The 27,574-nt window shown below is 40.9% G+C and overlaps 1 protein-coding gene and 1 long non-coding RNA gene across 7 annotated transcripts in view; one reads left to right on the forward strand and one right to left on the reverse strand.

Annotated features, from left to right (window-relative positions):
- bcas3 (BCAS3 microtubule associated cell migration factor) overlaps positions 1–17,696 on the forward strand; it is a 262,914-nt gene extending 245,218 nt beyond the window's left edge. For 2 of the 4 annotated variants that reach the window (XM_072691947.1, XM_072691950.1), the window contains one exon: positions 16,039–17,696. In XM_072691947.1, coding sequence (XP_072548048.1) covers positions 16,039–16,190 — 152 coding nt within the window. In that variant the 3' untranslated portion in view covers positions 16,191–17,696. The remainder of the gene's footprint in view (positions 1–16,038) is intronic. The other 2 variants (XM_072691948.1, XM_072691951.1) reach the window with 1 other exon arrangement.
- A 951-nt stretch (positions 17,697–18,647) lies between these two features.
- On the reverse strand, positions 18,648–27,106 carry LOC140565811 (uncharacterized). Of its 3 annotated transcripts, none has more exons than XR_011980618.1 (5): positions 26,724–27,106; positions 26,536–26,615; positions 23,916–24,096; positions 23,623–23,833; positions 18,648–22,460 (listed from the first exon to the last, which is right to left on the reverse strand). It is a non-coding gene; the product is annotated as an uncharacterized lncRNA (long non-coding RNA). The 3 variants fall into 3 exon arrangements; XR_011980617.1 differs by having other exon boundaries at positions 26,536–26,618; XR_011980616.1 differs by having other exon boundaries at positions 26,536–27,106.
- Between the last annotated feature and the right edge of the window lie 468 nt (positions 27,107–27,574).

Genomic DNA, 27,574 nt, shown 5'->3' on the forward strand with positions numbered 1-27,574 from the left:
ACAGTCATGCTTGGAGGCTAACGGAAAAACACATGCTTTACCCCCCCCCACACACACACACATACACTGCAACCACCGCTGGGCCGACTGGACTGTGACCTGCCGAACTTGCAGTGATTAGAGTTTTTTTTTTTTTTTTTGTCACGGAAATGGGAACAGTACGCTCACAGCCCACGGTTACACACTCGCCTGTGCCTCTCAACGTCTCTAACAAACAGCCAGACACACTTCAGTGCCAAAAATGAGTGTTTTCATTCCGCTTTCCCAGTGACTGCTAACGGTCCCGGGACAGGCTGTTTGTTTTCCAGCCCCTCTACAGTCATCAAGATGTCCATCAGTCAGCACCCTGGCTTTCATACATCAGCCCGTCACAATGTTACAATTATTCATAAAATTGTCAGATCCTGTTCAAAATGGCTTTATGATTGAGCTAATTACTCAACCACAGGTTTGTTATTGAAGCATGGCTTTGCTAGGCGCGCTCGAGCTGCGTTCAAGTAGGCTTTGGATGTGATCCACGACTGCCTGATATTATCATGAGATATAAAAGAACTGCCAATTCCATCATATTTAATCCTTTTTTGTTTTTGTATATGTGTGTGCTCTCTCAGGAGGACTGTTGATGTTATCAGCTGGTGAGGAGTGAGGATTTCCTTGTCGTCTGAGACTGAGGACGTACTGTGCTTGGTTGTCAGGAAGGCTTTGGAAGTGCTGGCCTTTTAGGCAGACTGTAGTTTGTGTGAAACGTAATGAGAGACAGTCGTGCATACAGAACTACGTACATGGAAGTATAATAAATTCTCGACACATGGGCCCTTTGTCCGAGAGGATGAAACTACACGCGTCTCTTAATCTCTAATAACACTGCTACTTCAAAGGCTGGTCAGTTGTGTACTAATGCACTTGGATGACCACCAACATATGTGTGTGCTAGTTAAACTCATCCTTCTGAGAAGCCCATGAGTCAACTCTGGAGAATCAAAGATTAGATCTTGGAGTGACTAACACACAAGGTTGCATACACATTAACAGAGAGAAGACGTCCATTACAGATATGAAGCAAACGTCCCGATTAACCCGAGTGCAGCTCATTATGATCCACTCCTATAAACCGCGCAAGTTCTTTAAACATAGCAAAGTCGTTTTCGAGTCCAGCTTTGTGAAAACCTCCATTGTGCGCCGTTCTTGCTTGATGAAGGTAATATTGACTGTTTGAATTGGACTGAGTCACACTTATTCATCTGTGCAATGGAGGGCCATTATCTGAGCGAACGCTCCGTGCCTTGATGTCACGGCTCGTTTTAACAGCAAGAGATAGCCATCTAGAACAACAACACACAGCTGAGAGTACAGCAGCCCAGCCGCCCACCACGCAAGGAATTAGCACATCGCTAATCAATCATCTTGCGTCTGCTTTCACAGCGCACATGATAGATTGCGCAAATAAACCCGGTGCTAATTTGACCCTAGTACCATGCTGGAGCTGCAGGGAAATGAGCAGGAGCTCCGCGTTAAGAAGGAGGATTTAGAGAAGGTGAAGGTTGAGTAGCAGGTGTAGGAGCAGCTACAGATCAGGGGTGCTGTAGTTCACGCCCAGTGGACAGTGCTGATCATAAAAATGAGCAGATTCCACCACATCTTTGTTTGTTTTTAAGAAGTTCTTGTCCTTTGGCTGCTTCTTTGGTACGATCTGGTACTCTGTGGAGTTCAGAGGAATTCTGCAAGGCCAGATAGACCAGTGCAGATGGAGGGCTTTACCCAACAGAAGTAAAGGAAAGTGGCATTGGTAGATCTGTTAGTAACTGACCCATGTTAAGCACCAGTAGCGGTCAGTAAGACCTGATCGATGTTTTGTTTGGCCAGTGTAATCAGACGATCTTAAGGTTATCGTCTAGCGTAAATTTGTTTTATCAAATTTTAGTTTCACGGGTTAAACATTTTTTACTTTTTTTAAATAATTGTCACATCTTTGTGCAGTGTCATAATACTTAGTGAATTATTGTTGATTATTTGGAAGTTAAATTTCATCCTGACTGTGAAATACTATTGAAATATGATATACAGTATAAACCAAATGTAATTGTTCTGTTTATTCTTTTTCAAATACTAAACATAAAACTCCCTCTAGTCATTGTCACACTGTGGTAGTATGTTATGATTGCACTATAATTAGTCATACAGAGAATAATACAATAAGTTAAATGTTTTCTTTGGGTAATGAAAGGCTAAATAATATATTTAAGTAAAATTAGATATTTCGCTCGCTCAGCACAGAACAGTTATTTATAGAACATATAATAATAAAAGAATATTTCATAATTATATAAAGCACATTAATGCTTACATGTCTTAACAGCCAGGGAACTTTAAGAAAATGTATTACAGAGAAAGTGATCATGCACTAAACTGCATTAAAACTATTGAAATCTGTTTTGTTTTAAACTGTATTCAATTATATTTGCCTTTTATTATCTGTTTCCTTTCCTCTGTATCACATCAAAGACCTATCAGTTATCGGATTGATCAGGCCTGCAGTGCTCACTGCATTTACTGTGCTGTTGACCCTCATGCTGCATGCCAGTGGGTTAACGCTCCCCACAGCAACCAGAGCACAGGCCCCTGCTACAGGCCAACAGCACAAAAATCATCTGTGGTAAATGAATAGCAACACAGGCTGTGGTTTAAGTGACATGTTATTCAAGGAACACATAGGTTGAGCTGTGTGTTTGTCAAGATAAGTGCAGTTGCTGATGCTGAAAGGAGTGGTAATGTGCGGACAACACATCATTTAGAGACAAAAGTTGTAATTTCATGGAGCTTGCTCCCTGGAACTACTTACATTCCTCACATTTTCCTTCACCAAGCAAACCCAGTTGTTTGTAGCTCCGTAGATTACACTGCTGTTACAACTCCCATTATGTCTATGAGTGTAAGCTGTGAAAATAACAATGGTTTAGCCATTAACGCAGTAGTTTTCACAGTTTGTGTTGCATGCTTTAGCCTGAAGCTAACGAGCGAAACACATACTGTCAGCCCAGCCACTCAGAAATGACCATCCCACGTATTCAGCATTTTGCTTCTTACAATACAAGTACATAGATAATAAAGGACCACAAAATAACACAGTGGAAATGTAATAAATCATTATGAATGCCGCTGTCTCACGCTGGAAACACAGCCAACACTATCCTTCTATTTTGTTACGTCATGCACATTTTTAATATAATTTTTTTATTAAGTTTGAAATTTTTGATTTTGTTTTGTTAAACTATCCATGAATTCTTTTATCGCGGGGAAAGTTGCCCCTTAAGAAAGATATTTCCCTCTCTGGTCCCTGTGTGCTGTTTAGATTCTTTACTGGGGAATATTAGTCGGTCTTGTTGTCACATGCGCCCCCAGGGGCTTTGTTCTTTCTTCCCTATTCTGAGAATAGAGGCTTCAGCCACTGAAAGACCGTGTGTGGCACGGCTATAAAAAAAACAAAAAGGGCGCCAGGAGAAAGGGACTTGGTGTTTGAGCAGGCTGGTGAGCATGGTGGCGAGGAGAGGGGAGCGCAGTGTGAAAAAAAGGAGCACCATCATTATTTCTTCCCCTCAGCACTCACCCATTCATTCTGGGGTCGCTCTCTCCAGGCCAGCCAAGAGTTTGAGAGTAATGCGCAGCGACAGTGTGAGATGATGAAGAATAATTCCTGCATTCAGAGCGGCCACGGACGCCTCTCTGTCCTCTCCCCCCTCGTTTTCCATCCCTCCGTCCCTCTATCTCTCCCTCTCTCTGCCGCCACGTCGGGCCCGGATGTCATTGTATCATTTATCCCGGCCTCACCTCCCTGTCACAGCCTCGGCCTTGCTAGCTCAGTCCACACCACAGCCTCAGAAAAGAGAGAGAGTGAGAGATAGAGGGCGACCAACCTGCAGTAAAGATGTCTTCATAAGCTATTCTGAGATTGATTTTTGTATTATTTTTTTTTATCTTTTGTATCTAAATACAACAGATAGAAATTGCCCATATTAGGGATCCATATATTTAACAGTGGAAATCTTACAGTTCACCAAGTTTATTATAAAACGTAAACACTACTGGTTTTAACAGTTTAACAGTTAGGCTGTAAAATATCCTGTAGTTGTTTTTTATTGTACTTTTTGAATGAGCCACAGTAAGTTACATTTGAAAGTGTTGTACAGCATGTTGGTTTCTATAAACTCTCGTACCCGCCAAAAGCATTGGGCTTTAAATTGCATTGCTAGTATTAATCAATGGGGTCCAAGCACAACACGCCACAATAAAGCCAAAAGAACACAAATGATGGGCAGTGCTTTAGAATGGCCTCAGTTTGTATTAAATGTGTGAATTTCTGGACTTGAATTTTACTAGTTGTTGAACTCAGTGAGCTAAATCATTAATTAGCATTTGCCCCTGCATTGTAGTCTCAGAATGTTCAGGTTCCAATCACTAAATGTTTCTTCTAGAAAAGATGACCATTGCAGGGGTTTGGTCTCAGAATTTGTCACACTTTTACACTGCTTATGAGTTTTTCATTTTCAACATCATGTCCATATAGCTCTTTCATTTAAGGGGTGAAAGTGTTTGGTACAGAAACTCACACAGATGTAGAAGCTCAGGAAAAGATGTGAAACATAAGATCATGTAGAATGTGGCTCTTTTACCTGTGCACACCACTGTGAGAGTTCACGTTAGTTACACTGTTTCCATTTAAAAAGGCATTAAAAGTTATAAAGGTATTTATATGAGGTCTGTGATATATTCACGTTTAAGGCTTTGGGTTTCTACAGTTTATTTGAGTTTAATAACAGAGAGAAAAACAGAAAGGGAGAGTGGGGGTGACCAACCCAGCAAAGACGCAAAGGCGCTTTTTATGGACTTTTCTGAGACTGCACTTAACAGCTTGCTCAAGGGAGCGACAAGCAGAAAGTAGGGTTTCAGAGAGAGAGCAAATGAAAGCAAGGCAAGCGCGAGAGAGTGAGTAAAGGAGCACTTTTAAAAGATGTCAGTTGTGTTTCAGCCCTGTTCCAGATTGTCTAGACACGTCGCTGATGAAACACGTTGAAAGTGGGAGGCAGGCAGGCATTGGAGAGCCGGGGAAATGGGCTCGCAGTCCAAGTGTGGCTGAAAGCTGCCATGGTTCTGTTCTACTACAGCACACACTGCCATTGCAGCTCAGACCTGCGACACCTCAACTAATCTAGAACCAAAGAACATTTACTCTTCTTATGCCTGCACAAGGGCATGAATTATAGATCCTTGATAAATACTGCAATCTGAACCGCTCATCCATGCTCTTTCTTTATAACCCATTTCTCATGAACCTCCGACACACACACACTCACTCACTGTCACTGACACATACCCACACACATGCATGTATGTGCATAAGTATGTGTATTAATAAAAGATGCAGTATGAATTATTGACAGGGGACATAATGGAGGGGTTTTGGGGCAGTGTGGATAAGAAGCGTTGGGGTGCTAACAGCTGGCCCAGGCACTGCTGCGCAGGGATCAGATCACTGGCTTGACTGCAGGTCTTTCTAGGAAAGCAAAAAAAAAAATAGAGGAGAAGACAAGTGGAGCGAGCGAGAGTGCTACTGCTGTCCTCTTCTTCACATAAAACCCTGCAGGCTTTAATGGCCTCACACTGTGGAGAAAACACACACAAGCACTTTCTGTCTTTCTCTCACTCAACCTTTTATACATTTCGTCTTCTCTCTCCATCTTCACACAGCGTGCTTTGTGCCTTAAGAACTATATCATTTACTGCAGATAAATTTTTTATTTAATTTTAAAATGCTTCTTATTTTTGTCTGTTTTGTCCAGATTATATGTGGTAATTTGAGGCATCTCTGTTTTTCAGGTTCATAGTCAACCAGAAATCTAAATTGACCATTTCTATAAGTTATATACATTGACCAATCATAAAATTAGCACCACTGACAGGTGAAGTGAACAATTTCTGACCGTAAGGATTTGAACCACTTTGACAAGAACCAAAGTGTGATGGCTAGATGACTGGATCAGAGCATCTCCAAAACATCAGGCAGGTCTTGTGGGGCCTTCTGGTATCTGGTAATACGCCTTTGAGTACCCATGACCCACATTGTCCTTTCTTGGACCACCTACAGACCTCAAAGGATCTGCTGCTAACATTTTGGTGCCAGATACCACATGACCACTCTAGAGGTCTCGTGAGTCCATGACTCGATTCCTAAGATCTTTAGGGGCCTACTCAATATTATGCAGACTTTTAATTGTCACCATGCACCAGTGTCTGCATATTATTGACCAGTAATATTGTCATCTGCCCTACCCATTAGCCTCACATCACTGAGCGATGATCAATAATCAAATGGTTGAGATGTTAAGTCCAACTGTTGGTTTTATCATCTGAAGATTGCTGGTTCAGTCCCTGGTGATGCCATAGCCATATGTGGCCTTGCTCTTGCTCTTGTGGGTAGAATAGCCCTCCCTCAAACCCCCACCACTTAGAGTGATGCTAGTCAGTGCAGGGTTTTGTTAGCTGATGTGACAGAATTGGCAGTGTTCTCCTTCAAGCGCATTCAGCTTTCTAATGGCGTTAGCGGCAGTTTGAAAAGATGCGGTGGCTTGCTTCCTCTAAGTCACATGAAGCTAATGCAAGTCTTTACCTTCCCAGCACTGGTGACTTGAAGTGTTCTGTCATCATCTGTATAAAGAAATGTGTTGCTAAGTTTCTCCACAATGCATCGTTTCATACGAAATGAGAACCACAATCAACTGTTTAGATCTCAGTTTTGGAAAATGAGAAGAATCCTTTAAGCACACCTGTAACCCTTAGAAGGTAGTTTTGCTATGTTAAAGTAATTATGCACGTACATGATTAACTGCATAGTTACATCATAAATTTGCTGTGGATTTACAATCTGTATCGGCAGGCTTTTTGCTAAGTGATAACAAATGAATAATGTGTCACTGAATTCAAGGGTATGTTTTCCTTTCCACTAAACAATACTGTATCCACAGCAATAACTTCTCATCAAATTCAAATCATAATTAACATCCCTTGTTCTACAGGCTGTACTTTTGAACACACATGCTATTAACTAAATGATCGGAATCCACACTTTGGACAGGATTCCTCTGCTCCTTTCAAAATGCTTCAAGTGAGAAATTAATATCAAGTTATGCCTCACTTTCACTGTCCCCAGCATGAACAGTGGCTTTTGAGGGTTAAATTAAAGCATGTGTTTTGTGTGTGTGTGTGTGTGTGTGTGTGTGTGTGTGTGCGTGTGTGTGTGTGTGTGTGTGTGTGTGCACGGTAAGAGTAGATGCTGAGCTGCAGGGTATGAGTATGAAATGAAGCAGCTTTTGGAGGAAGTGCTGTTAAGTGCAGCGCTACATTTCTGCTCATGCTAAAGGGAGCATAGAGAACCTCTCTCGTTCTCTCAGTGTGAGTGAAGCTTTGGATATTAACACATTCACTGTGGGCTACAGAGCCCAGCTCTGGAACTATCAGACTCCCCGCACCCATCAATCAAAAGCACATTTAGAAATATGGATAGCAGTCACATCAGCTAATTGAATCAAAATGCAACTTAAGCCAGTGGCATGAATATTACATCTCGCCGGCCTGAACTTGAGACTCCAGCCTTGAGCAGCTATTTGGTCAATTAGACTGGCAGAAGTAATAAGTCTTTATTTTAGTACAATTTACAGATTTTGTTTTGACAGGTTTGAGTGTTCAGTGTATATGCTGCTGTTGCCAGTCATCTAACTAAAGCATCAATCATTGTGACTGTGTGTGTGTGTGTGTGTGTGTGTGTGTGTGTGTGTGTGTAATTAGGCTGTAAATCTTTTGGCCTTTGATTTTGTTTGCTTTTCTTTACATTTGCCCCAACTCATCCACAGGTTAAGATATAAAGCTCAAGGGGCGTGTTCTCAGACTCAAAACCAAATCATAAAACAACAAACCAACAAAGTACAAGTTTTATTATTGCCATTTCTGTACACTCTTTAAAACAAGCATCATTTGCACAATCCCATAGAAGAACCACTAGAATCATTTCAGTGAATGGTGATTTACAGGTATTCAAAGTTTGGAGAATCAGTTCTTTATACCTTTAAAACATTCTCCATACTTAGGTTAAATGTGGGGTCAACTGAAAGCTTAGAATCCATATATTTCCAGACTTAATGTGAATTAAAAATATAATACTTGTCATTACTGGTGATAACTGACGCCCGATGGTTATTAATTAGCTCAAATTAACCTCACCTGTATAGACCAGTCCAAGATCTGGCATATCCTTAGTGTCTGAATGACCTTCTTTTTTTCTGTACTTCTTGATTTTTGCAACAGATGAGACATTTGTGGGTCAACAATGACAGCATGCCATTCTGTACACTGTTACTGTTATTTTTTTCCAGCTGTACAGTTCCAGCTTACAGACAGTACATACATCCCCATTTTTTTTACTTAAAAACAAGATTTAGCCAAAAACAAGACATTGGAACCTCAGAGGGTGGCTGTCTAAAACAAATAATCAAGAAATAAACATATCCAGAGTTGAAGGGGTCATCGTAGTGAACTCTCAGCGACCTTCTTTCAAACCTTTCTTCCCTTTTCAGAACTGGCTAATGGAGTTTAAGGAGGAAGCGAGAGAGAGACAATGCGAAATTCTGTATTTGTAATGAGGTCTGTTCTCCCCTATGTGCTAATGCTCCCACACAGCGTTGTTCAGTTTGGAAATTACATGAGTGTATTTTTGCATGCTAAATGGGGAGCCACTTTGCACCCTTTTGTTCTCCAGTCACACACAGGGCAGCAAGGCTCCTCTGCAACATGGTCCATCACAGAGCTGTGCATGTGTGTGTTTGTGTGCAGGATAATAGTAGCATTCACGTTTTCCCAGTGCCATTTCAAACTAAGTTTGTTTATTTTATTAGTTTAAACTACGAAGAAGAGTGTTAGACATGTGCTGAATGATGAGCATCACTAAATTGACTAGGACAGCTGTATATCATCTAAAATAAAGTTGAATTCTTAGTTATTTAATATCCTCTGCAATACCCTAATGCCTACTATTTCAAACTTTGTCAAATCTGACGGCAAGAAAATTACAAAATAATTTTACCTGAAACCCGAAATATTCCAAAAATGAAATAAAAATACCCTTCGGTCTTTAAACTAAAGGTAGTGATGTATGTAAAATATCAAAAATTTCGTTCCAAACCTTGGAATTGCAGTGTAATTCAATCTCCTCTGTGTTTACAAAATTCTGTCTCATCTCACGCTGACCTCCCACCCATGTCCCACACCAGAAGCGAAGCTGGCTCCAGTTTGCCTGCATGTACATGGCAGGTCTTGTTCAGTACGCAGTATGCAGTGAGGGCATGTACCCTCAAAGGACATACAGCTCCTGCTTTATCTCCCCCCCAGTCAGCGCGGCTCTCAGTCTAATGAGAAAATAAGAAATGCGCCCTTGGCAGCTTTCTGAGCTGCAGGCTGGAGTGAGTTAGGGCAAGACAGGTTACACTAGGTTTTCATTAGGTGTAATTGAAAGCGGGCCGCGGTGGGTGCAGTAAGGTTCCTGCCACCTTTACCTGCCCAGCTCTGAAAGCATTCTTTAATGAGGCTGAAATATGGAGACTTTGCCCTTATTAATAAGCGTCTCCACTGTTGCCTTCCTCACTCATACGAATGGCTTGCGGTTTGTCTGTGTGTCTAGTTGCCACTGAATTTGAAGTACTGGGCGACAGTCTTAGGCAAAGCCACGGAAAGTGTTTAAAACTATTTATCCCGGTTGTAAGAGTGTGCTGTGCTTGTGAAAACACAGGATAACATTACAGTAAATGCAAAGTAACATTAATAGACTGCAACATTTTATTACATCAAAAATATTATTGATATCTTTTGCCACAGCTAGAAGAACACAGGTCTGGCTGCTGACTTCTCTGTGAACTCCAGCCACTGTATGAATTTGTCCAGCCAGCAGCTCACCTTATTTACTGTAATGAATGATTGATTAGATTTTATCCCCAGTCATTTCAAAGCATTCCTATTAGTTCATTCATCATGAACTTTTAACAAAATATAAAGAACTACTGTCAGATGCTAATTAAGAAAAAGGTAAAAGCAGCAAAAATTGATATTGATTTTTGCGGAGCAGCAACTTAATACTGGTGTTCCACAGGGAGAGGGCTGGACATCACACATCAGATCACAACACAGTGGCATGCTTAGTTAGTAAAACCCTGGTTGCCAAGTCTGACAGCTTATAGACAGTTTTTGTAGCTTAAAGTCTTGGTGATGGCTTTGGGGAGTTTTGTCCAACTAAGCTATTCCATTGTGGATTTCGAGATGTTTAGAATCATTGTCTTGCTGGAGAAACCACCCTCTTATCAATGTCAGCTTTTTTTTTCCTTTTTTTTACAGACTGTGTTTGCTTTCAAAATTTGCTGGCATTTATTTATATATTTTGATATTCTTTTCATGAATAGTTTTTTTCTCCAGTCATACACTGCATGTCCAAATGTTTGTGGACACCCCGTCTAATAAACATTCAGCTACTTTAAGTTTCACCCATTGCTGACATGGTGCACATTCACACACACAGCTTGTCGAGAAGAAATATTGCCAATACAATAGGACTCTCTGGAGCTGATCAACATAAACCTATTGGCACCATGCATAATGCCAGGCAGGCTAGAGGGGTGTAAAGACCCCCAGCACTGAGCTGTGGAGCCCTGTGTTCTCTGGCATGATGGTGCTGTGTCCAATACATTTGAATTTGGGTGTTGGAGATAAGGTGGGGTGGTGATCATCCAGCCAACATCCTGACCAGGAAAGTGAATGCTGAGTTGCATCCAAAGAACACCATACCAACTGTAAAGCATGGGGGTGGCAACATCATGCTTTGGGGCTGTTTCTCTGCAAAGGGACTAGGACGACTGGTCCGTGTACATGAAAAAATGAATGGGGCCATGTATTGTGAGATTTTGAGTGCAAACCTCCTTCCATCAGCAAGGGCATTGAAGATGAAACGTGGCTGGGTCTTTCAGCATGACAATGATCCCAAGCACACTGCCAGGGCAACAAAGGAGTGGCTTCGTAAGAAGCATTTCAAGGTCTTTGAGTGGCCTAGCCAGTCTCCAGATCTCAACCCCATAGAAAACCTTTGGATGGAGTTGAAAGTCTGTGTTGCCTGCCGACAGCCCCAAAACATCACTGCTCTAGAGGAGATCAACAGTATGTGCCAACCTTGTGAAGACTTACAGAAAACGTTTAACCTCTGTCATTGCCAACAAAGGATATATAACAAAGTATTGAGATGAACTTTTGTTATTGACCAAATACTTATTTTCCACCATTATTTGCAAATACATTCTTAAAAAATCAGACAATGTGATTTTCAGAATTTTTTTCTCATTTTGTCTCTCATAGTTGAGGTCTACCTATGATGTCAATTACAGGCCTCTCTCATCTTTTTAAGTGGGAGAACTTGCACAATTGGTGACTGACTAAATACTTTTTCCCCACTGTATGTCTGTTTCTGAGTCAAAGAGTGAGAAAGGAGTTGGGGAAGAGTTTAGTGAAGGAGCAGGTGGAGGGGGTTGTGGAGGAGCAGTGAAGTGTGGGGCATCAGCAGTGAGATGCGCGAGGTGTGTGTGTTTGCGCCCGCTTCTCTCAAAGGCCATGGCAGCACTGGCCTGGGGAGGAGTGTGACGTGAGAGCGTTAACCAGAGCCAGCTGCGGCCTCGCTAAGATTAAAGTGCAAACAAAAAGGAAAAAAAAACAATCAGATGGCATAAGTATAGTATTGGTGTGGGTTACGGCCATCATCCCCCTCTCCACCTCTCTGTCTCTCTCTCGCTCTCTCTCTCTTTCTCTCTCCACCTCTTTTTCTCTCTTTGATAGTGAGGGCACAAATTAGGCTGACTCTCTCACTGCCATTTGCTCAGACCCAGCAGCCTGATTAAGGGCTCTTTGTTTACTTTGATCCCTGTTTCGTTTTTTCCTAATGCGCAACTCAATCTATCTTAGCCACCGCAAGCCCCCAGCTGCAGCAATGTGTTCTGAATCAGGAGGGGGGATGCTGAGGAGACAGGGGGCTGCATGCAGGCTCCCTGCTTCTCCCTCTCACCTTTCCTTTGATTCTACATCTCCGGCACAGGGCTGCAACGATTAACCGGCAAAGTCGACAGCATTGGCAATGAAAACAAACCTCCCTGCCTGTTCTTTAGTTAAAGAGAAAGAAAGAATGTGCTGTGTAAGGTTTGTATGATGCACACAGTCAAGGCTGATGGATTGTAATACACTAGCGGGACGTCTCCTTCCCTAAAACAGTGTGTTTACTGGCTTGGCCAAGGAGTTTACACACCTAATGTGACTTAGCATATCACATGAGGATTTTTTAGATGGCAAACATTTAACATCGTGGTATTTTACTGACCCTTCTCCTGAATGAGGTGACAGAACTCTTTGTGCTCCTTCTCTCTTTCAAACTGGGATGCAGCGTACCTGATGTCCACATTTACCTCTAATGTCTTTCTCACTTGAAGTGTTTTCAGCGTTTTATTTGTTCACTTCATGTTCAGCGTGCAACAGCCTTTTACTGTTTAGCATAGTGGAGACAGAGGCCTGCCTTAGAATCAGAAGCTGTGCTGTGCTGTGCTGGAGTGGTTGTTTAGAAGGGGCTGTGTGTGAGTCTCTGTTTATTACATATTTCTGTGTGAAAAGAAATGATTAGCCATCAACAATAACAGCTAAGTTGAGAAGTTAACACATCGGTCTTTTGTCTTATTGTTAAAAAGTGACCACACCTTATTTCGAGAGTCCCCTGTAGATTATTTACTGATGCTCCAGTTCTTTCTATTTAGAACTGTAAAGGGATTAGGACTAGGTGTTAGGTTGAAGTTAAGGTTAGGGTTCTGGTTCATGTAATATATTGCAGTCAGTTTAACATTCAGTTATGCTAAATAGATTTTAGTTTTCTGTCCATTTTTTACTTTTCAATATTATGTGATTCTGGCAGTTGTTCTTTACATGGTGTCAAACTTTTATGATAAATGGGTCGATGTTAATGCTCCAAAATTACTGTTACATAGACTTTCATTGAAAGTTATGAAGGGTTTTTGTGTGACAGTAAAAAAAAAATCTACACCATCTACAAAGTGTTTGTAGTGGACTCTCTATTAGGTGCTTTTTAGTGTCCTTATGATACACACTGACATTCCAACAAGTTGCAGTACACTACAGAAAGCATTGGGGGCAAAAGTACTGCATCATAAAAGAGGTCACCTGTCTCACAGCTGGAAGCTTGAATGTCAATGCTGGGAAATGAACAAATCTGCCAGAGGCTTAATGTTTGACAAGTTTGACAAGCCGATTAATTAAATAATCATTGATAGATAAATGAATGATAGAAGTCATTGTTAATTGCAGCCCTACTTCAGATGTCTACTTTTGGAGTAGCCAGAATACACATGGTATGTTTTTTTAAGTAGGAACTGAATGTAATAAAGTGTGTGGAATGAGGTGGAGGAGAGGCCTGTTGCGTGTAAAGTGGGGATGTTGTGGCCTGTGCAGCCCCTGTGTAAGAGTGTGTGTGTGTGTGTGTGTGTGTGTGTGTGAGTGAGTAAGTGAGGCGTCTGTGACGGCATTATTTACTTAGTGCTAAAGCCAAGAGCTCTGTTTCCAGTGGAAACTTATCATGGCCAGCATGCTCTCATACGCAGGCACGCTAGGTCTCCGGCACTCACGGCCGCTGCTGTCTGACCTGCCAGTGGACCTTGACCCGCCACGACCTTGCTCCGATTACCCGTAGACTACAGAGGCATTATGGAGCTGATGCTTATTTAAGCCGGAAGGTGGGACTGTGTATGCGAGTACATACGTGTTTGTGTGTGTGCAGTCTGTGAAGAGCGTGAGGAAAAGCAGAGTTGCCGTCACGTTGCTGGCACGCTCCCTTCACTTTGAGACTGCAGTGTGGGATTTACGAGCACCTGTCACGGGGGTATGTGCACTGTACGGTCTCACCAAAGCAAACAAACACCCCACTCTCCTCCCTGCTGAGCACAAATCATTGGAATGGGAAGGGGTGTACGGATGGGAGGGCAGTGTGTGACCACCTAGAGCCCCCGTCACGCTACTTTCCACTCAGCCCTGCCACCTAGATCACAAAACCACATCTAGCCTGCTGTGTCTCTCTCAGAGTTACCATATTCAGTTATACCATGTATGTAAACCAGTAAGTCAATCCATCAGTCACTGACGTTATCTACTCATGCATAAAAGCATTAACATTTTTTGTTAATACGGTTCTTCATATACTGATCAAACCTTTGGTGAAAAGGGTTCCACTAGTGTTGCAGCTCGAAGAATTTAACCCTGTGGTTAAATGTAGATCAAGAAACATATTTGGGGATCATCTGTTGGATTGATTTTAGCACTTAACATGCAGCTAATTTGTTATCATTGTTATTATTATTATTAAAGCCTCCTCAGCCTTTATTAGTCTGGAATGATGACATAATAAATGGGCGCTCAGATTTATATACACATAAAAACAAACTATTTGAGATTTTTGTATATTTTTATGTAGTCTTTAAGCTTTGTCCTCAGAAGTAGATTCTTCATGAAAGAGATTTAGGATGTCTCGTATCTTAGGTGTATTATATAGTTCCATGCAGTCAGATTAATACTCAATGATTCAATGTAAATATTGTGCAGCAGGAGAGAACATACAGTGTGAGCTGGACTGTCTTGGGTTTTTTGTGGTCTTGCACTGTGTATTGTGGATATTTGATAGACGGGGCACATTGTATGGGGATCCCTGACCGTTAATACATGAAGAGTGTGTTCAAAACTCTTCAAATGTGTTGTATAAACCAAACCAAATATTGTCTGTTTATTATTAGAAGAAAATACAATAGAATAGAATGTATTATAATAGCTGATGTTGACCTACTAATAAAAATTTTAGGCATCTTGCCTCATAAACAAACATTGGTTTATACATCATATTTTGTTAGTATTTGACATTGTACACTGTTAACAGTCAGGGTTTCAATAAATAATAATGAAGACAAAAAGGGTTCTTTAGACCATTGCCATGAAAGAACCACTTATGCAAGTGTAAGGAACCTTGCATAATGTGAAAACCTGTGCACAGTCTCTTAAACCATATGCTCAGCCCAACAAACTCCACCCTCACACTTAGCTATAAATGTAGATAAGGAAAGATGTAAAACTTCTAGAGCTCCCATTGCATCATACACACTTAATTTTGAGTAGTAATGTATGGTATGTGGTGTGTCTAGTATGGTGTTTAGATGGACAGGATAATTGTGAGGAGAATGTAGCATAGCTATATGAGTGCACCTGTCTTTAATGGAGCATCCATGGTGCACCACTGCATTTAGCACAGCTGTTTAAAAGGTTTGATGTGAGTGATTGACTGAGAAGACCATAATTACTTACCACCCTTTTGCACCTGTGTGATAAGTGTGCCTTCTGACTATGTCTTCATGACATTGCACTGTGTAGCAGAGTAATATAGGTGGCTACTGCCTCTGACACAAAACAGCCCATTTTCTAATCATGTAACACACATAAAGTAGTACCTGTAAATCAGTTTTGGCGATGTGAATCTAATGAGGTCAGGATGTTGTACTTTTTCACCCTCACATTTTCATTTATTCACAATCATGTAGACCTTAACCTTGACTTGGGGGTAATTTCATCAGAACTGATCACTGTACCTGTGAAGCTCATTAATCAAAGTCTCGATTAATTCACAACACCAAAAGACGGAAAACACCATGAGTGCTCTGCTCAGTAGCTTACACAGCTTTGGGAAATCCTACTTGATACTTTTGTACACTCTTCCTACTCAGATATATGCTCACATGTGACTGCGTTTGATAAATGAGGGTAAATATATACAGTAATTCCAGTGCCCTTGTGTGTACATTTGTGTATGCAGACATTACTCACTTTCCTGGTCTCTCCACCCCACCCCACCCCATGTGTTCTTTGTTTCAGCAGAGCTGCAGAGAGAGGGAAGTATAGAGACGCTCAGCAACAGCTCCGGCTCCACCAGCGGCAGCATTCCTCGCAACTTCGAAGGCTACAGGTCCCCTCTCCCCACCAACGAGAGCCAGCCGCTCAGCCTGTACCCCACCGCCTTCCCCTGAACACAATCCTCACCTTTCATCCCGTCACAGAGGGCTTCCCTCGCTCCTCCAGTCATGCCTGGATCGGTTGTTGTGGTGTGCTATGTTGGCGTTTTCCTTCAACCAGACCAGCCCTCTAGTGATGAAGAGAGAAAATCCTTTCCAATCCAGTGTGAAAGATGATTGGTGTTCACTAAACGAGCGACTGGATTCTGACTTGTATAAGCAACGTGTTTAGTGTGATGCGGCTTGGGTGAGAGAGAGTGAGAGAGAGTGTAGAAGTGATCGAGACCTGTCTTTAAACGTGTGACATTAGTTAATCATTTCCTTCCAAAATCGTCTTCATGTGGATGCGTGTGTGTATGGGTGTATGCACACATGCATGTGCCAATACGTACATGGAGTATTGGTGTGTATTCATACAGTAGCTTCATGTATGTGTTCGTTATTCAACACGTTATACGTGTCTTGATTACCTCTCAGTAGACATGTTTAAGTGTGAGGTCATGAGGTCAGTTTTTCCCAAACTGTCTTACTGCACGTTGATCTGAATTCCTCGACTGCAGTTTCTTTGTTGCTGAATCTGAATCGTTTCCCATGTAAATGTGCATCTGCCTTCACTTTGCGTTGATTTACAGTACATGCGTTAAAAACAGGCTTGAAGACAAACAGTAGGTTTCTTTCTGATCTTTAGACGAGTCAGACAATTGCCATGTTTTAAATCCGTTTTAGAAGATGATATTTAAACCATTCTTTGTTTAGATTATTGCCATTTATAATTACCTTTACAAGTCTATTTCCAATTTAATGATGCTTATCAGTTAGATATTCAACCCTTTCATTTAACCCATTGATCAATCAATTTATGGAACTTTTTGTTGTGAATTTCTTTTTTGCTGTGGCTTTGTATAATTCAGTTTCTGGTGTGTGTGTGTCTGTGTGACTGGGGTGTATGTATGTCTAACATTTGCCTTTTAAATCTTCTGCTAAAATGCAAAGTTAAATGCTTCTTAGAGAAGGGATGTTGATTTAGCATTATTTTTTCCTCTTTATGTTCTTCATGTTTTAAGATCTTGTCGCTGTCACACAAAAACCTCTTATCTCCCCAAAAAAAGTTTACAAAAGAAGTACAAAAAACGTTTTAACTTTCAATGAAAGTCAGTGTTAAAAGATTTTATTATTATTATTAAGTGATTGGATGGAGCATTTCTGTTGGTTTGTTCATCATGAAATTTTGACACAGTGTAAAGAACAACAACCAGATTCACATTATGTCAAAAACAGCGTGGCAGCGACCGTATGCTTGGTGGATGCTGATCGAATGTTAGCATTCGACCGTATGCTTTGCTGAAAGCCTGTGTGTGTGTTTGCAATGTCTGGCCAATACCTATAAGGCAATATTTCCAGAGAAACTGTAACTGTGTAGCAAATCTCTATATCTCATTACACATCCATTCACATGCTGTTCTATATCAGTTTTCCTCTTTCTGACTCTCTGTTACAAAGTAAATCCTCTCTTCTACTGAACTGGACAAGACATATTATTCCACACGACTGAACGTGTAACGGATCTGCAGTGATATTGATGTAATAGCTATCAGCTCAGCTCAGCACGTAGCTAAAAGACAGGAAGGCTCTTGTAGCTGCGTTGGTCAGCGTAGTGCATGTAGCAAACGTGAGGTGCATGTGATGAGGAGGGATGTTTGGCCTTGCTCTGTGAACGATTTACAAGGGGCAAAATTGGCATGGCTGTATTTCTGTGAATGCACTGCACATGCTTTTTATGGACTGTAATACGCTTTTGTAAAACACTGAATTAATCCTGTTATTGAATATAAATCCATGCAGTTGAGATCTGTTGGATGCACGCTGGTTTGTGTCTGTTTACTTGAAAGGATGAGCTGCTTGAACTGTTCATTAAGTGCGTTTACAGTTATATCAGTGCCATGCGTAGACAGATCATTTTGTTTTCATGAAAAATACCTGAAACTAAAGGCCAGGCTCTGTAATCAGTTTCATTGTAATGGCTATAATTCAGAAGGTTTCACAACTGGTTCCAATGTTCTCTTAATTCTACCAATCCCAGCAGGTAACCAGTGATTTAGTTCACTTCTGTTACATTTCTGTCTCATGTTTCTGGGTTTTTAATGATACGTTATGTGAGCATGTCATTCTTATAGCACTGATTGTAAATACAGTGACACAATAGCCAATTTCAATCCCAGAGTTTAGATCAGTGTTGCACTGCTTTTTTATGCAATTCCCTTTTCAAAGATATTGTAAATCATGAAAATATTAATAATATAAACTTGCTCGCTTTTTGACAACACTGCATTAAAAGAGGGGAAAAAACAGCTGCACTGAGAAGAGCTGAGAAGGTGTCTTTTCCTCACACAGGCCTCATTCATAATGGACTGGTTTGTACGCAACCTTACCTGATCAGCCTGCAGGCAGACAAAACCAGAGACAAAGCCAGTATTGTACCATCACAGTAATGTTTAATGTTGAGAATCATACAAACACAGACATCTGATACATTCAGTTCAAAGAGTGTAAAAGAAAGTTTACCTGTCACTGTTTGCACAGGTTTACTGGATGGACATATGAGAAATGTATAGATCATGTCCTACCTCAAAGTAGTGTTGTCACAATACTGCCGATTCCCAACTACAATACAGTTCCCTATAATATATATTTCTGTATCATTTCCAATACCACCCAGAAGAGCAGTCTCTTAATTGCTAGACTTTGAGAATATACAAGCAACAGGACAGTGACCTGAAGTGAAAGTGAGGTAAGTATCAGAAACGCCTGTTCACACATAACATGACCTTTTTTATTTTGTTTACATTGAAAAACACAAACATCGCAATGATGTGGAAACTTCTTATTTATTTAGTATCTTTTAGAATACAAAATCTTTTATAATAGAATATTTTATAATATTTTAACAGTATTACCTTTTTATTAACCTTTAGTATTAACATTTTACTTCTTAACTACTCTAGTTCCTGATTCTATTATTCTTATAATATATAGTATATATATTATATATATAGTATAGTATATTCTTAAATTTGGGCAGATAACGTAATAGGAGAAATTACACATAATCAAAAAGACAAATTGCATATTTTTAACTAAACTAAATTGTTGAAGCTGCAGGATTTGGTGGAGCTCCAGGATTGGCCAAACCCCTATAGATGATCTCTCTGTTTAGTTAAAGGAATTAAACAAATTTGCAAAAGTGAAAAAAATAAATCATAATCTTTATGTTTATATATGATGTATTTCCCTCTGGGCTCCTGGTAGCACGTTCATACATGACACTTCAAAATAAAGGCTCCTGACTTAACCGTGCTGTTGTGAGCTGAACCTTCTATTGGTGAAGAACTGCTTAAATAACCATTAATGAAAAGTTTCTGGTTCCGTGTGGCTCCTTTATTTCTAAGAGTGTTGGTAAACCTGACACCTACATTCTCTAGAAGAGGAACGCGTGTGGGATAAATGAGAAAAGGGAACGTGGTTAATCTCACCTTTCTCCAGATCTCTCAGCAGATGAGTAGTGGTGCAGAAACACGCTCGCTAGCCCCTCTAGCAGCCAAGGTCGAGCACCATACCTCTGCTGAACGCCTTGGAAATAAGTCGGCTCAGCTCAGTTCTCGCTCCCAGTGCATTCACTTTTCTGAAGCTACAGCCTGTAATGACCAACAGCAGAGAAAGCAGGCAGTGAGAGGTGCCCCCCTTTTTCACACTGGTCTGTACACTGCCACTGCCATTTTGGAGGTAAGTTGAAGTGAATCAAACTCATGATCATATCTTGGTCATATCCAATCTACAATTAAGAGGACTGTTAGTCAGCCTTTCTAAACTAGGCTTCTAAAGCAGTGGACCAGTCTGAATCTCAATGGGAATGCTCTTCATTAGGTCGCAGGATCTGGGCTGGAATGCCTGCTAATACTCTCCAACATTTGACGATGATGAACAGCAGATGAAGAGACTGTAAAACCATGCTTCATACATAAAACACGTCTGTAAAAGTATCACAATAACGCGCTTCATTCCTAATGAATGCTGATTCTTGTCCCAGAGTTAACCTAAACGTAACAGTTCAAATAAACATTTCTGCATTATGAAAAGTTAAAGGTCATTCAGAGATGCATCAAACATGTTATAGAAAGCAACTTGTACTTCTGAGAAATTCAAGTCGCTACCAAGTCTACACATTTCAAATCACGTGATGTGTTCACGTCTCCATCACTGATGTATGATTCCATCATTATGATTCATAAGTTTCTTAAACTGGTTAGAAATGGCGCGATTCTGACTTTCTGCAGGTGTTTTAAGGCACGTATAGCATCTATTGTTGGATATTTAAAATAAGATACCTGTTGACATAAAGAATCGGGGCAAATCCCACCCAAAAAGCCCCCTTTCTGTTCTTAGAAATTTTCTCACACTGAAGGTTTAGTGGAAATTACATTAAAATTCACAGTCTTCTTTTACTAAAGTGGAGCTCGTATCATCACTCAGCATATAATAAAACATATTTCTATCCAACTCTTCTAAGCGAACTTATTTGATAAACTAACAAAATTAACATTTTATGTCAGTTCAAACGTTGCATCTCTCTTTTACAGTATAGTGCTTTAAAGGTTGTTCAGTATGAGTTCGTTTAAATATTTTAAATATATTAAATATAATAACGCGTTTTACGTGCAGAAACGGTAAATAGCCATAAGTATGCTTTTAATAAATGTAACAGGTTGGTGCCAGAACTGACGTCTAATCACACACAACAGGTCGCTTCAGATTTATTTAAACGATCAGCATGTTTTTATTATCATAAATACAAAACGACCAGATAACTCGTTCTGGCCGCCGGACCCCGCTGTCCTCCACCCTGTGATCTTTGTCAGTAGATTAATGGTGTCAGTCGTGATCCTGATCCAGTTAGGCTGAAATCAGTCGCGGTGTGAAACAGTCTGTGATAAAAAGCTCGTGTTCACACTAATATCACATCAGCTCCTGTGTTTGACTTCACCAGAGAGAGAGAGAGAGAGAGTCGTTTGATTAACTCACCTTAAAGACAGAAGCACATCTCCTCGGCGATGTGATCGAAACCACGCTTATTCCTGCAGCCCCCCTATAGCTCACACCCCCCTTACAACAGCAAAGACACTGAAACTGCGCCTCTTAATCTGACCGTTTAATCGGAATTAATAGCAGGATTTTTCCATCTAGAAATCCTGAAGTATGTGAGTCCTGTTTATTTATTTATGACCCTGAAGAGCAGAGATCAGCTCTACATCTTTTTCTATAACTAAATTACCATGTCTTCTGTCTGCAAGGAATCTGAGGATTATCATATTGTCATATTGATTATCATAAGAAATTGAATGAAATGAGAATGGAATATTATGAAATTGTACTCAGATTCACACTATGGATGTGTTCGTTTATCGGACAGCCCTAAACGCTCAAATCCTGCTAACTTTTTATCATTTTATTTTTTTAGGTGTTTCTAAAAGAAAACTGTATGAAAACAAAAACAAAAATAAACATAAAAAGTGACATCATTCATTAAATCATTTTTTGTACTAAAGTGAGAGGCGGAAATCAGAGCACTTGTTGCGTTTAAACATACAAAGCTCGGCCAGTGGAAAGGAAACGACGAGGTCAGCTTCTGCGTGAAGGCCAGGGAATCGAGGGGGATTATAGAGCTCACAGGAAACAAAGGAAACACGTCGTTAACCTCGTGATCTTTTACTTTCTTATTTTTTTGTTTCCGCCTTTTTTCTGCGGCTTTAATGATTCCTCTATGAAGCATTCTTCCAAATAACATTTCTCCACGATGAGATTTCAACGTAATAAAAGACCAAGAGTGTTTAATAGTAGCGTTGTGTTCGTCTTGCATTAATCCCAGTAATTCTGTTTTATTAAATCTACCACATTATTCATTTTACAGTATTGCATTTATCATTTAGATCTCGGAGACATTTAACACATTAATTATTAGACTAATTATTATCCGATCACTCCCAACATTGGAACACTATAAAGATAGACTAAAGACCTGTTCATATCACAGACCTATACATAAATAATATTTAGTCTACATTATAATGAGGATTCTGAAATGTAGGCTATCAGCTGGGCACCTGCGTGGAAGAAGCCGTTGCGGAAGATGTGCGGTGTTGTCGGCTGTGCTGATAGGCTGAGCAGTGGCACAGTGTGGTATGTGAGGAATCCCTCATTCCCGAGGGTCATTAGAGCGCCCCCACCTGTTACCTGTGGGAAAAGGTGCGTCTTTATTAAATCGTTGCTGTTAATATCAGAAATATAAATCCTACCGAATTAAACTGAGTTTCTAAATGATTCTGTGCTTCAACTAATTCTGGAATATAGCCTATGTATTTTAATGTATTCAATGATGTATTTATATTTCTTAATGCAGCTAAAGAAATATGTTTAAGTCGTGTATTATGCCAGTATGTGCACGTTTATTGAATTACATTGTATATAAAAACATTTCCAGGTATATACAGGGTGCACATCTTTCCAGTAATGCTTTAGGCTAACTGGACAGTCATATCTGCAGTTTGAGGGAATAAACGCGTTGTTGTTGCGCGTCCCGCGTGTGTTTGGGTGAACGCGTGAAGGAGAAAGAGCAGATTAGGAATAACTCCATGTTAAGAGTTTTGATTCTGCAGTCACCTCCAACTGTGGTCCAGGCGGTCGCCGTTGACTGGTGCGTAAAGATCTGTGAGAGTTTCCTCAGCAGATCAGAGCTTTCTACAACAAGCAGCGGGCAAGCAGATTAAATCAGCTCCCTGAACGGAGAATAAGGAAATCTGGAGAATTATACGCTGGGTGCGCATGGATGGACTGAATGAAATAGTGAGCTGGGCAGAGAGGAGGAGGAGGAGGAGGAGGAGAGGAGGAGGAGGAGTGGGGGCTGGTGGCTGTACATGTGACAAGGGGAAATATGAGGGACTTTGACAGGTCTTAAACGGTCTGGCGCCAATGCCTCAGTCTACTGGCTAAATATAGCAAGAGAGATGATGCAGAGGTTTGGGCAGAGATGGCGAAAAGATGGGCAACAATGGATGCGAAAAAAAGACAGAAATGACAGCGTGCCTTTAGTAAGCCCTACCTTTAATAAGACTAATGTACTTGAGTGATTTCAACCTAAAAGATATTGGAAATATTTGAAAGGAACCATTTGATAGCTTTAAAAGCGTTAAACCAGCAGCACACAATGCCACAGTCTGGTACGAGCAATGCAGTAAACTCTCATTTCTAATTGAATAAAATACATTAAATTTACATAAAAAGTGGCAAAAGTGAGAACGTCGAAAAACAACATCACACTGACGTTGAAATGACATTCACATTTAAATGAAGCAAATTTAATGCACTAGTTTATTTTTTTAACAGCAGAGTTCTTTACCTGCTCTCTTTCTTCACCGCTTTATCTACCTGCTCCTCCATCAGGTGGATGAGAAGAGCCTCGGCTCAGCTCCTGTGTTCCTGTTCTGCTGTATTGAGCTCTTGGTAGTGGCAAGGCTGTAGTTTCCAGCAGGAGCAGCTCTGTGTGATAATGGCTCAGCGCTTGATTACATTCTTGTCGGTTTGGATGTGTGTCAGTGAGGATCTGGGCCCTAGGAAAAATAAATCGGACCTAATTGCTGGGACTCTGTTGATGTGATTAGTTCCTTAAGTATATACATGGAAAACCATTACCATTCCCATGTGTGCTTAATCTCTTTCCACTTCAGATCGCCCTCTGTCCAAGGTGAAGCCCCGCAGATCAAACACAGACTATTGATTGGGCCCATTCAGAGGCTCTGTAGGTAAAACCCTTCACCACATAACACCCCTAACGAGCAAATCACAGCGATGCCACCAAGCTCCTTCAGCGGATCTGAGGTGAGAAGTGTAGAAAAAAAAACATGTTTTGTGAGATTAATAATTACAGTCTATCTCAGTGGGAATGATGATAAAACAGTTGATTTTCTCACTTCACTTCAGCTTTCAGTTCAGTTCAGCCTAAAAGCGACAGCGTGGACTGATGGAAATAGCTGTTTACATGACCGAGCCGCTATACATGATTTAAACTCGGTGCACTCATATTTTCAAATGAGCAGAATCCAGTCCTAAATTACACTATTTACACAGTGAAACAGCTTCCTCTAACACACACACACACACACACACACACACACACACACACACAGAAAAACAGAATATAAATATTACTTGACTTGATCGTTTGCCTTTTGGGGGTTTCTCTTACATTTAAATTAGATTTCTTAAACCTCATTAAGATGATTTTAATCTCAGATATACTGTATAAATCGTTTTTAAATTTGGTTCTCTTATTTATTTAAACTTTTCACACACCTGCCTCTCAGCAGTGCTTCATTTAGGTTAAATCTAAAGAACGTCAGCTTTCATTATTTGTTTTGTTTTGTTTTTCAGAATAAAAATATCTTTCATACTGTAAAATAATAAGCTCTTTATTTTATATTAATGACGTGGTATGTTTAACTTTATTCAAGTAGATTAGCATCATAGATTTAAATATATTTCTTTAGCTGAAACACACTCATACTGAGTGCTGTTTCTCTGCTGGGGGAAATGTAGTTAGCCGTTTGCACACTTAGTTTGAGGCAGAAAATGCAGCCGTTCAGCAACAGGTGTGTGTGCGAGTGTGTGTGTGCGTTTCACGACTTCACCCCTTCTGATAAACATAATTAAATATTTCTATTTTTTACTGCACTCTATTTCCACACTCAGTTCTTAATTAATAATGCTGTTTTTATTGACTATATTTTCTGAATTTGAGTAAAACTATTGTAATTCGTATTTCTGCTCGTTTAGAGTTTTATTAGTGATTTCATTTTTCCTGAAGCTAAATCACAACGGAATAGGTGTTTATCTCTAACGCTAAACTGAATTTTCACACAGGTGTTAAAACACAGCTGATCAAAGCTTCTCTGTTATTCTTTAAAAGGTCAGTAGTGTTATAATGCTGGGGCACGGTGTGGAGACCGGGATGGAGAGTGTGTTGTGTGTGCTGTGCAGACAGGGGAACTGTGGGGCTGTAAGGGTTAACGCTGTTTTCTGTCTCATCGCTGCTCCCGGTCTGAGGAGGGACAGTGGCTCGGTGTTGAGCTGCTTCAAGAAAATACCAACGATTATCACCATTTTCAGTTTTAGATGCCAAATGATTCATTTCCATTCTTACCATTCTGACTTCTTACCGAAACACACACACACACACTCACACACACACACACTCATGAGCCGGAACTGTGGCCTGAACGGTACAGCAACGGCAGCGCGCTTTCACAGCCTCTGTGGACAAATATGAAGTGACAGGAGAAGGTTCTGAATGTGGTCCGACTGCCGCCTGGAGCCCCTAAGCGACTGCAGTACACATACACCACGTCCCAGTGCAGAAAGCCCCAAACACACCGTCCCAGTTCAGAACGCCACACACAGCAGCCTGCATCTCTAACTCTCGCTGCCAAGCACACTCGGTCCAAAGTGCACGGTCAATATTTAGTAAAGCCCCATCACACTTTAGCATGACTGCCCGAAACTGGTAAAAACATCCTGTTTAAGCTCTTACCCGAAGTACATTCACCATGTAGGAATAGCTAACGAGTACAAGTCTAGATCAGAAATGACCTGCACTAATCAGAAATACATAACACATATAAATGAAAACTTATATGACACATATAAAGTCATATACATAATGATGTCCTCATATGAACATTATCTAACCTTTATTAAAGCTGTAAAAATGATCACTATTTATTAGACACATTTGACTAATATAAAGCCAGATATAAGATTGTAGCCTTATGTATGAAATGGTATATATTAATATTAATAATCTAACTAATACCAGGTAATAGAAATTATCTCTGTTTAAGAGATATATGACATTTAAAGCCACATAAAAGATCATGTCCTTAGGTGATAAATATCCATTATATAAAACTATTAGAAATAATCTCACCATATTAAGAAATAGCTAGCATAATACACAAACATGAGAGAAGCAACAGACCAGAAATGATCTTAACATAGGAAATATCTGACTCATAGAAAACAGTGTACATTAGATCACCGCTGTACCATAATATCACATAATAGCTGCTAGTAATAATTACGGTATTGTTGCTGTTCACCGAGTCGTGTTTGTTTTTACTTCTATAATAATATAAATAATAAAAACTACTTTTGTGGTCGATGGTAATAATAAACTGAGCTGACGCTGCATTTGTACTTCTAGAAGGTCTCTCCATGCTTTCATACAGGTTAGCCAGAACAAGATGAATAAACTCACCCAGCTGGTGGATCTCTGCCCCGCTGCTGCACTCCTCCATCCCCGCGCTGCTGCCGGAGCTCTGCTGCTCCTCTGCTCCTCTGCTGGAGGAAGGATAATTCACGGAGCTCGTTTCAGAAGGACAGTCTAATCATCTGGACGAGACTTATTAAAGATTAAGTCGTCTATTCTTAGTCTCCAGCACTCACATGGAGTAGCACAGTGTTTCAGTGATCTGACTGGGGGGCTGGATATCTTAACCATGGGCTGCGCTCGAGACGATTTCACGTGTTTGTAAACACGCGCGTCCGCTGGCGAAGTGAAGCTGCTGCTGAACGAGTCGTCCGAGCTCTGGTTCGCTCGGAGGGTCGCTGCGTGTGTGTGTGTGTGTGTGTGTGTGTGTGAGAGAGAGAGAGTGTTTACTGGATGGTGGAAGCGAGTGAGAGCGCACTTGCTCGCTTGGCTACTCGTCGTTTGAGCTCCGCTGCGGATCTGGAGGTGAGGGTTTGGGGATCAGACAGCGCGGGGCAGGCGGCCGTCCTGTCCGCCGCCTTCAGCAGCCCTCCGCGCGCTGCCGGCCTCCACGCAGGGGTGGGAGTTCCTCGAGCCGCGCTGTCATTGGTTAATATTTTATTCTGTTGACATGTTTTCTTACTGCTAATGCTTCCGACACCTTTCCCGTCCGCCCCCCTCCTCCTCCTTCCCTCCCCTTCACCTCCCTCATCCCCCCTCCTTCTCAGGCCTGGCCCGAGCTGTCAAAACCACGCCTATAGAGAGCCACAATTGGTCCAGAAAGCGTAAAATCAGCAATCAAGGGGGCTTGGTTCATTAGTGCTGGGAGCCCAAGCAGGAAGGACGTGGGAGACAGTTGCATTCGGACAGAGGTTGGATGTGAGCGAGTTCTCTAGATCTTGTGCTCGAGCTCGGATGGGCATCGGCGTCGAAAAGAGGGGTCTTGTTCATTTTTTCTACCAGGAGGACGGCAGCAGGGAGGAAAAAAAGGGGGACCCCCAAAGTCTACTCTGCAATTTTCGCTACGTTCACTTTGACTGGTAGTATT

The sequence above is a fragment of the Salminus brasiliensis genome, chromosome 11, assembly GCF_030463535.1.
Source record: "Salminus brasiliensis chromosome 11, fSalBra1.hap2, whole genome shotgun sequence".
NCBI lineage: Eukaryota > Metazoa > Chordata > Actinopteri > Characiformes > Bryconidae > Salminus > Salminus brasiliensis.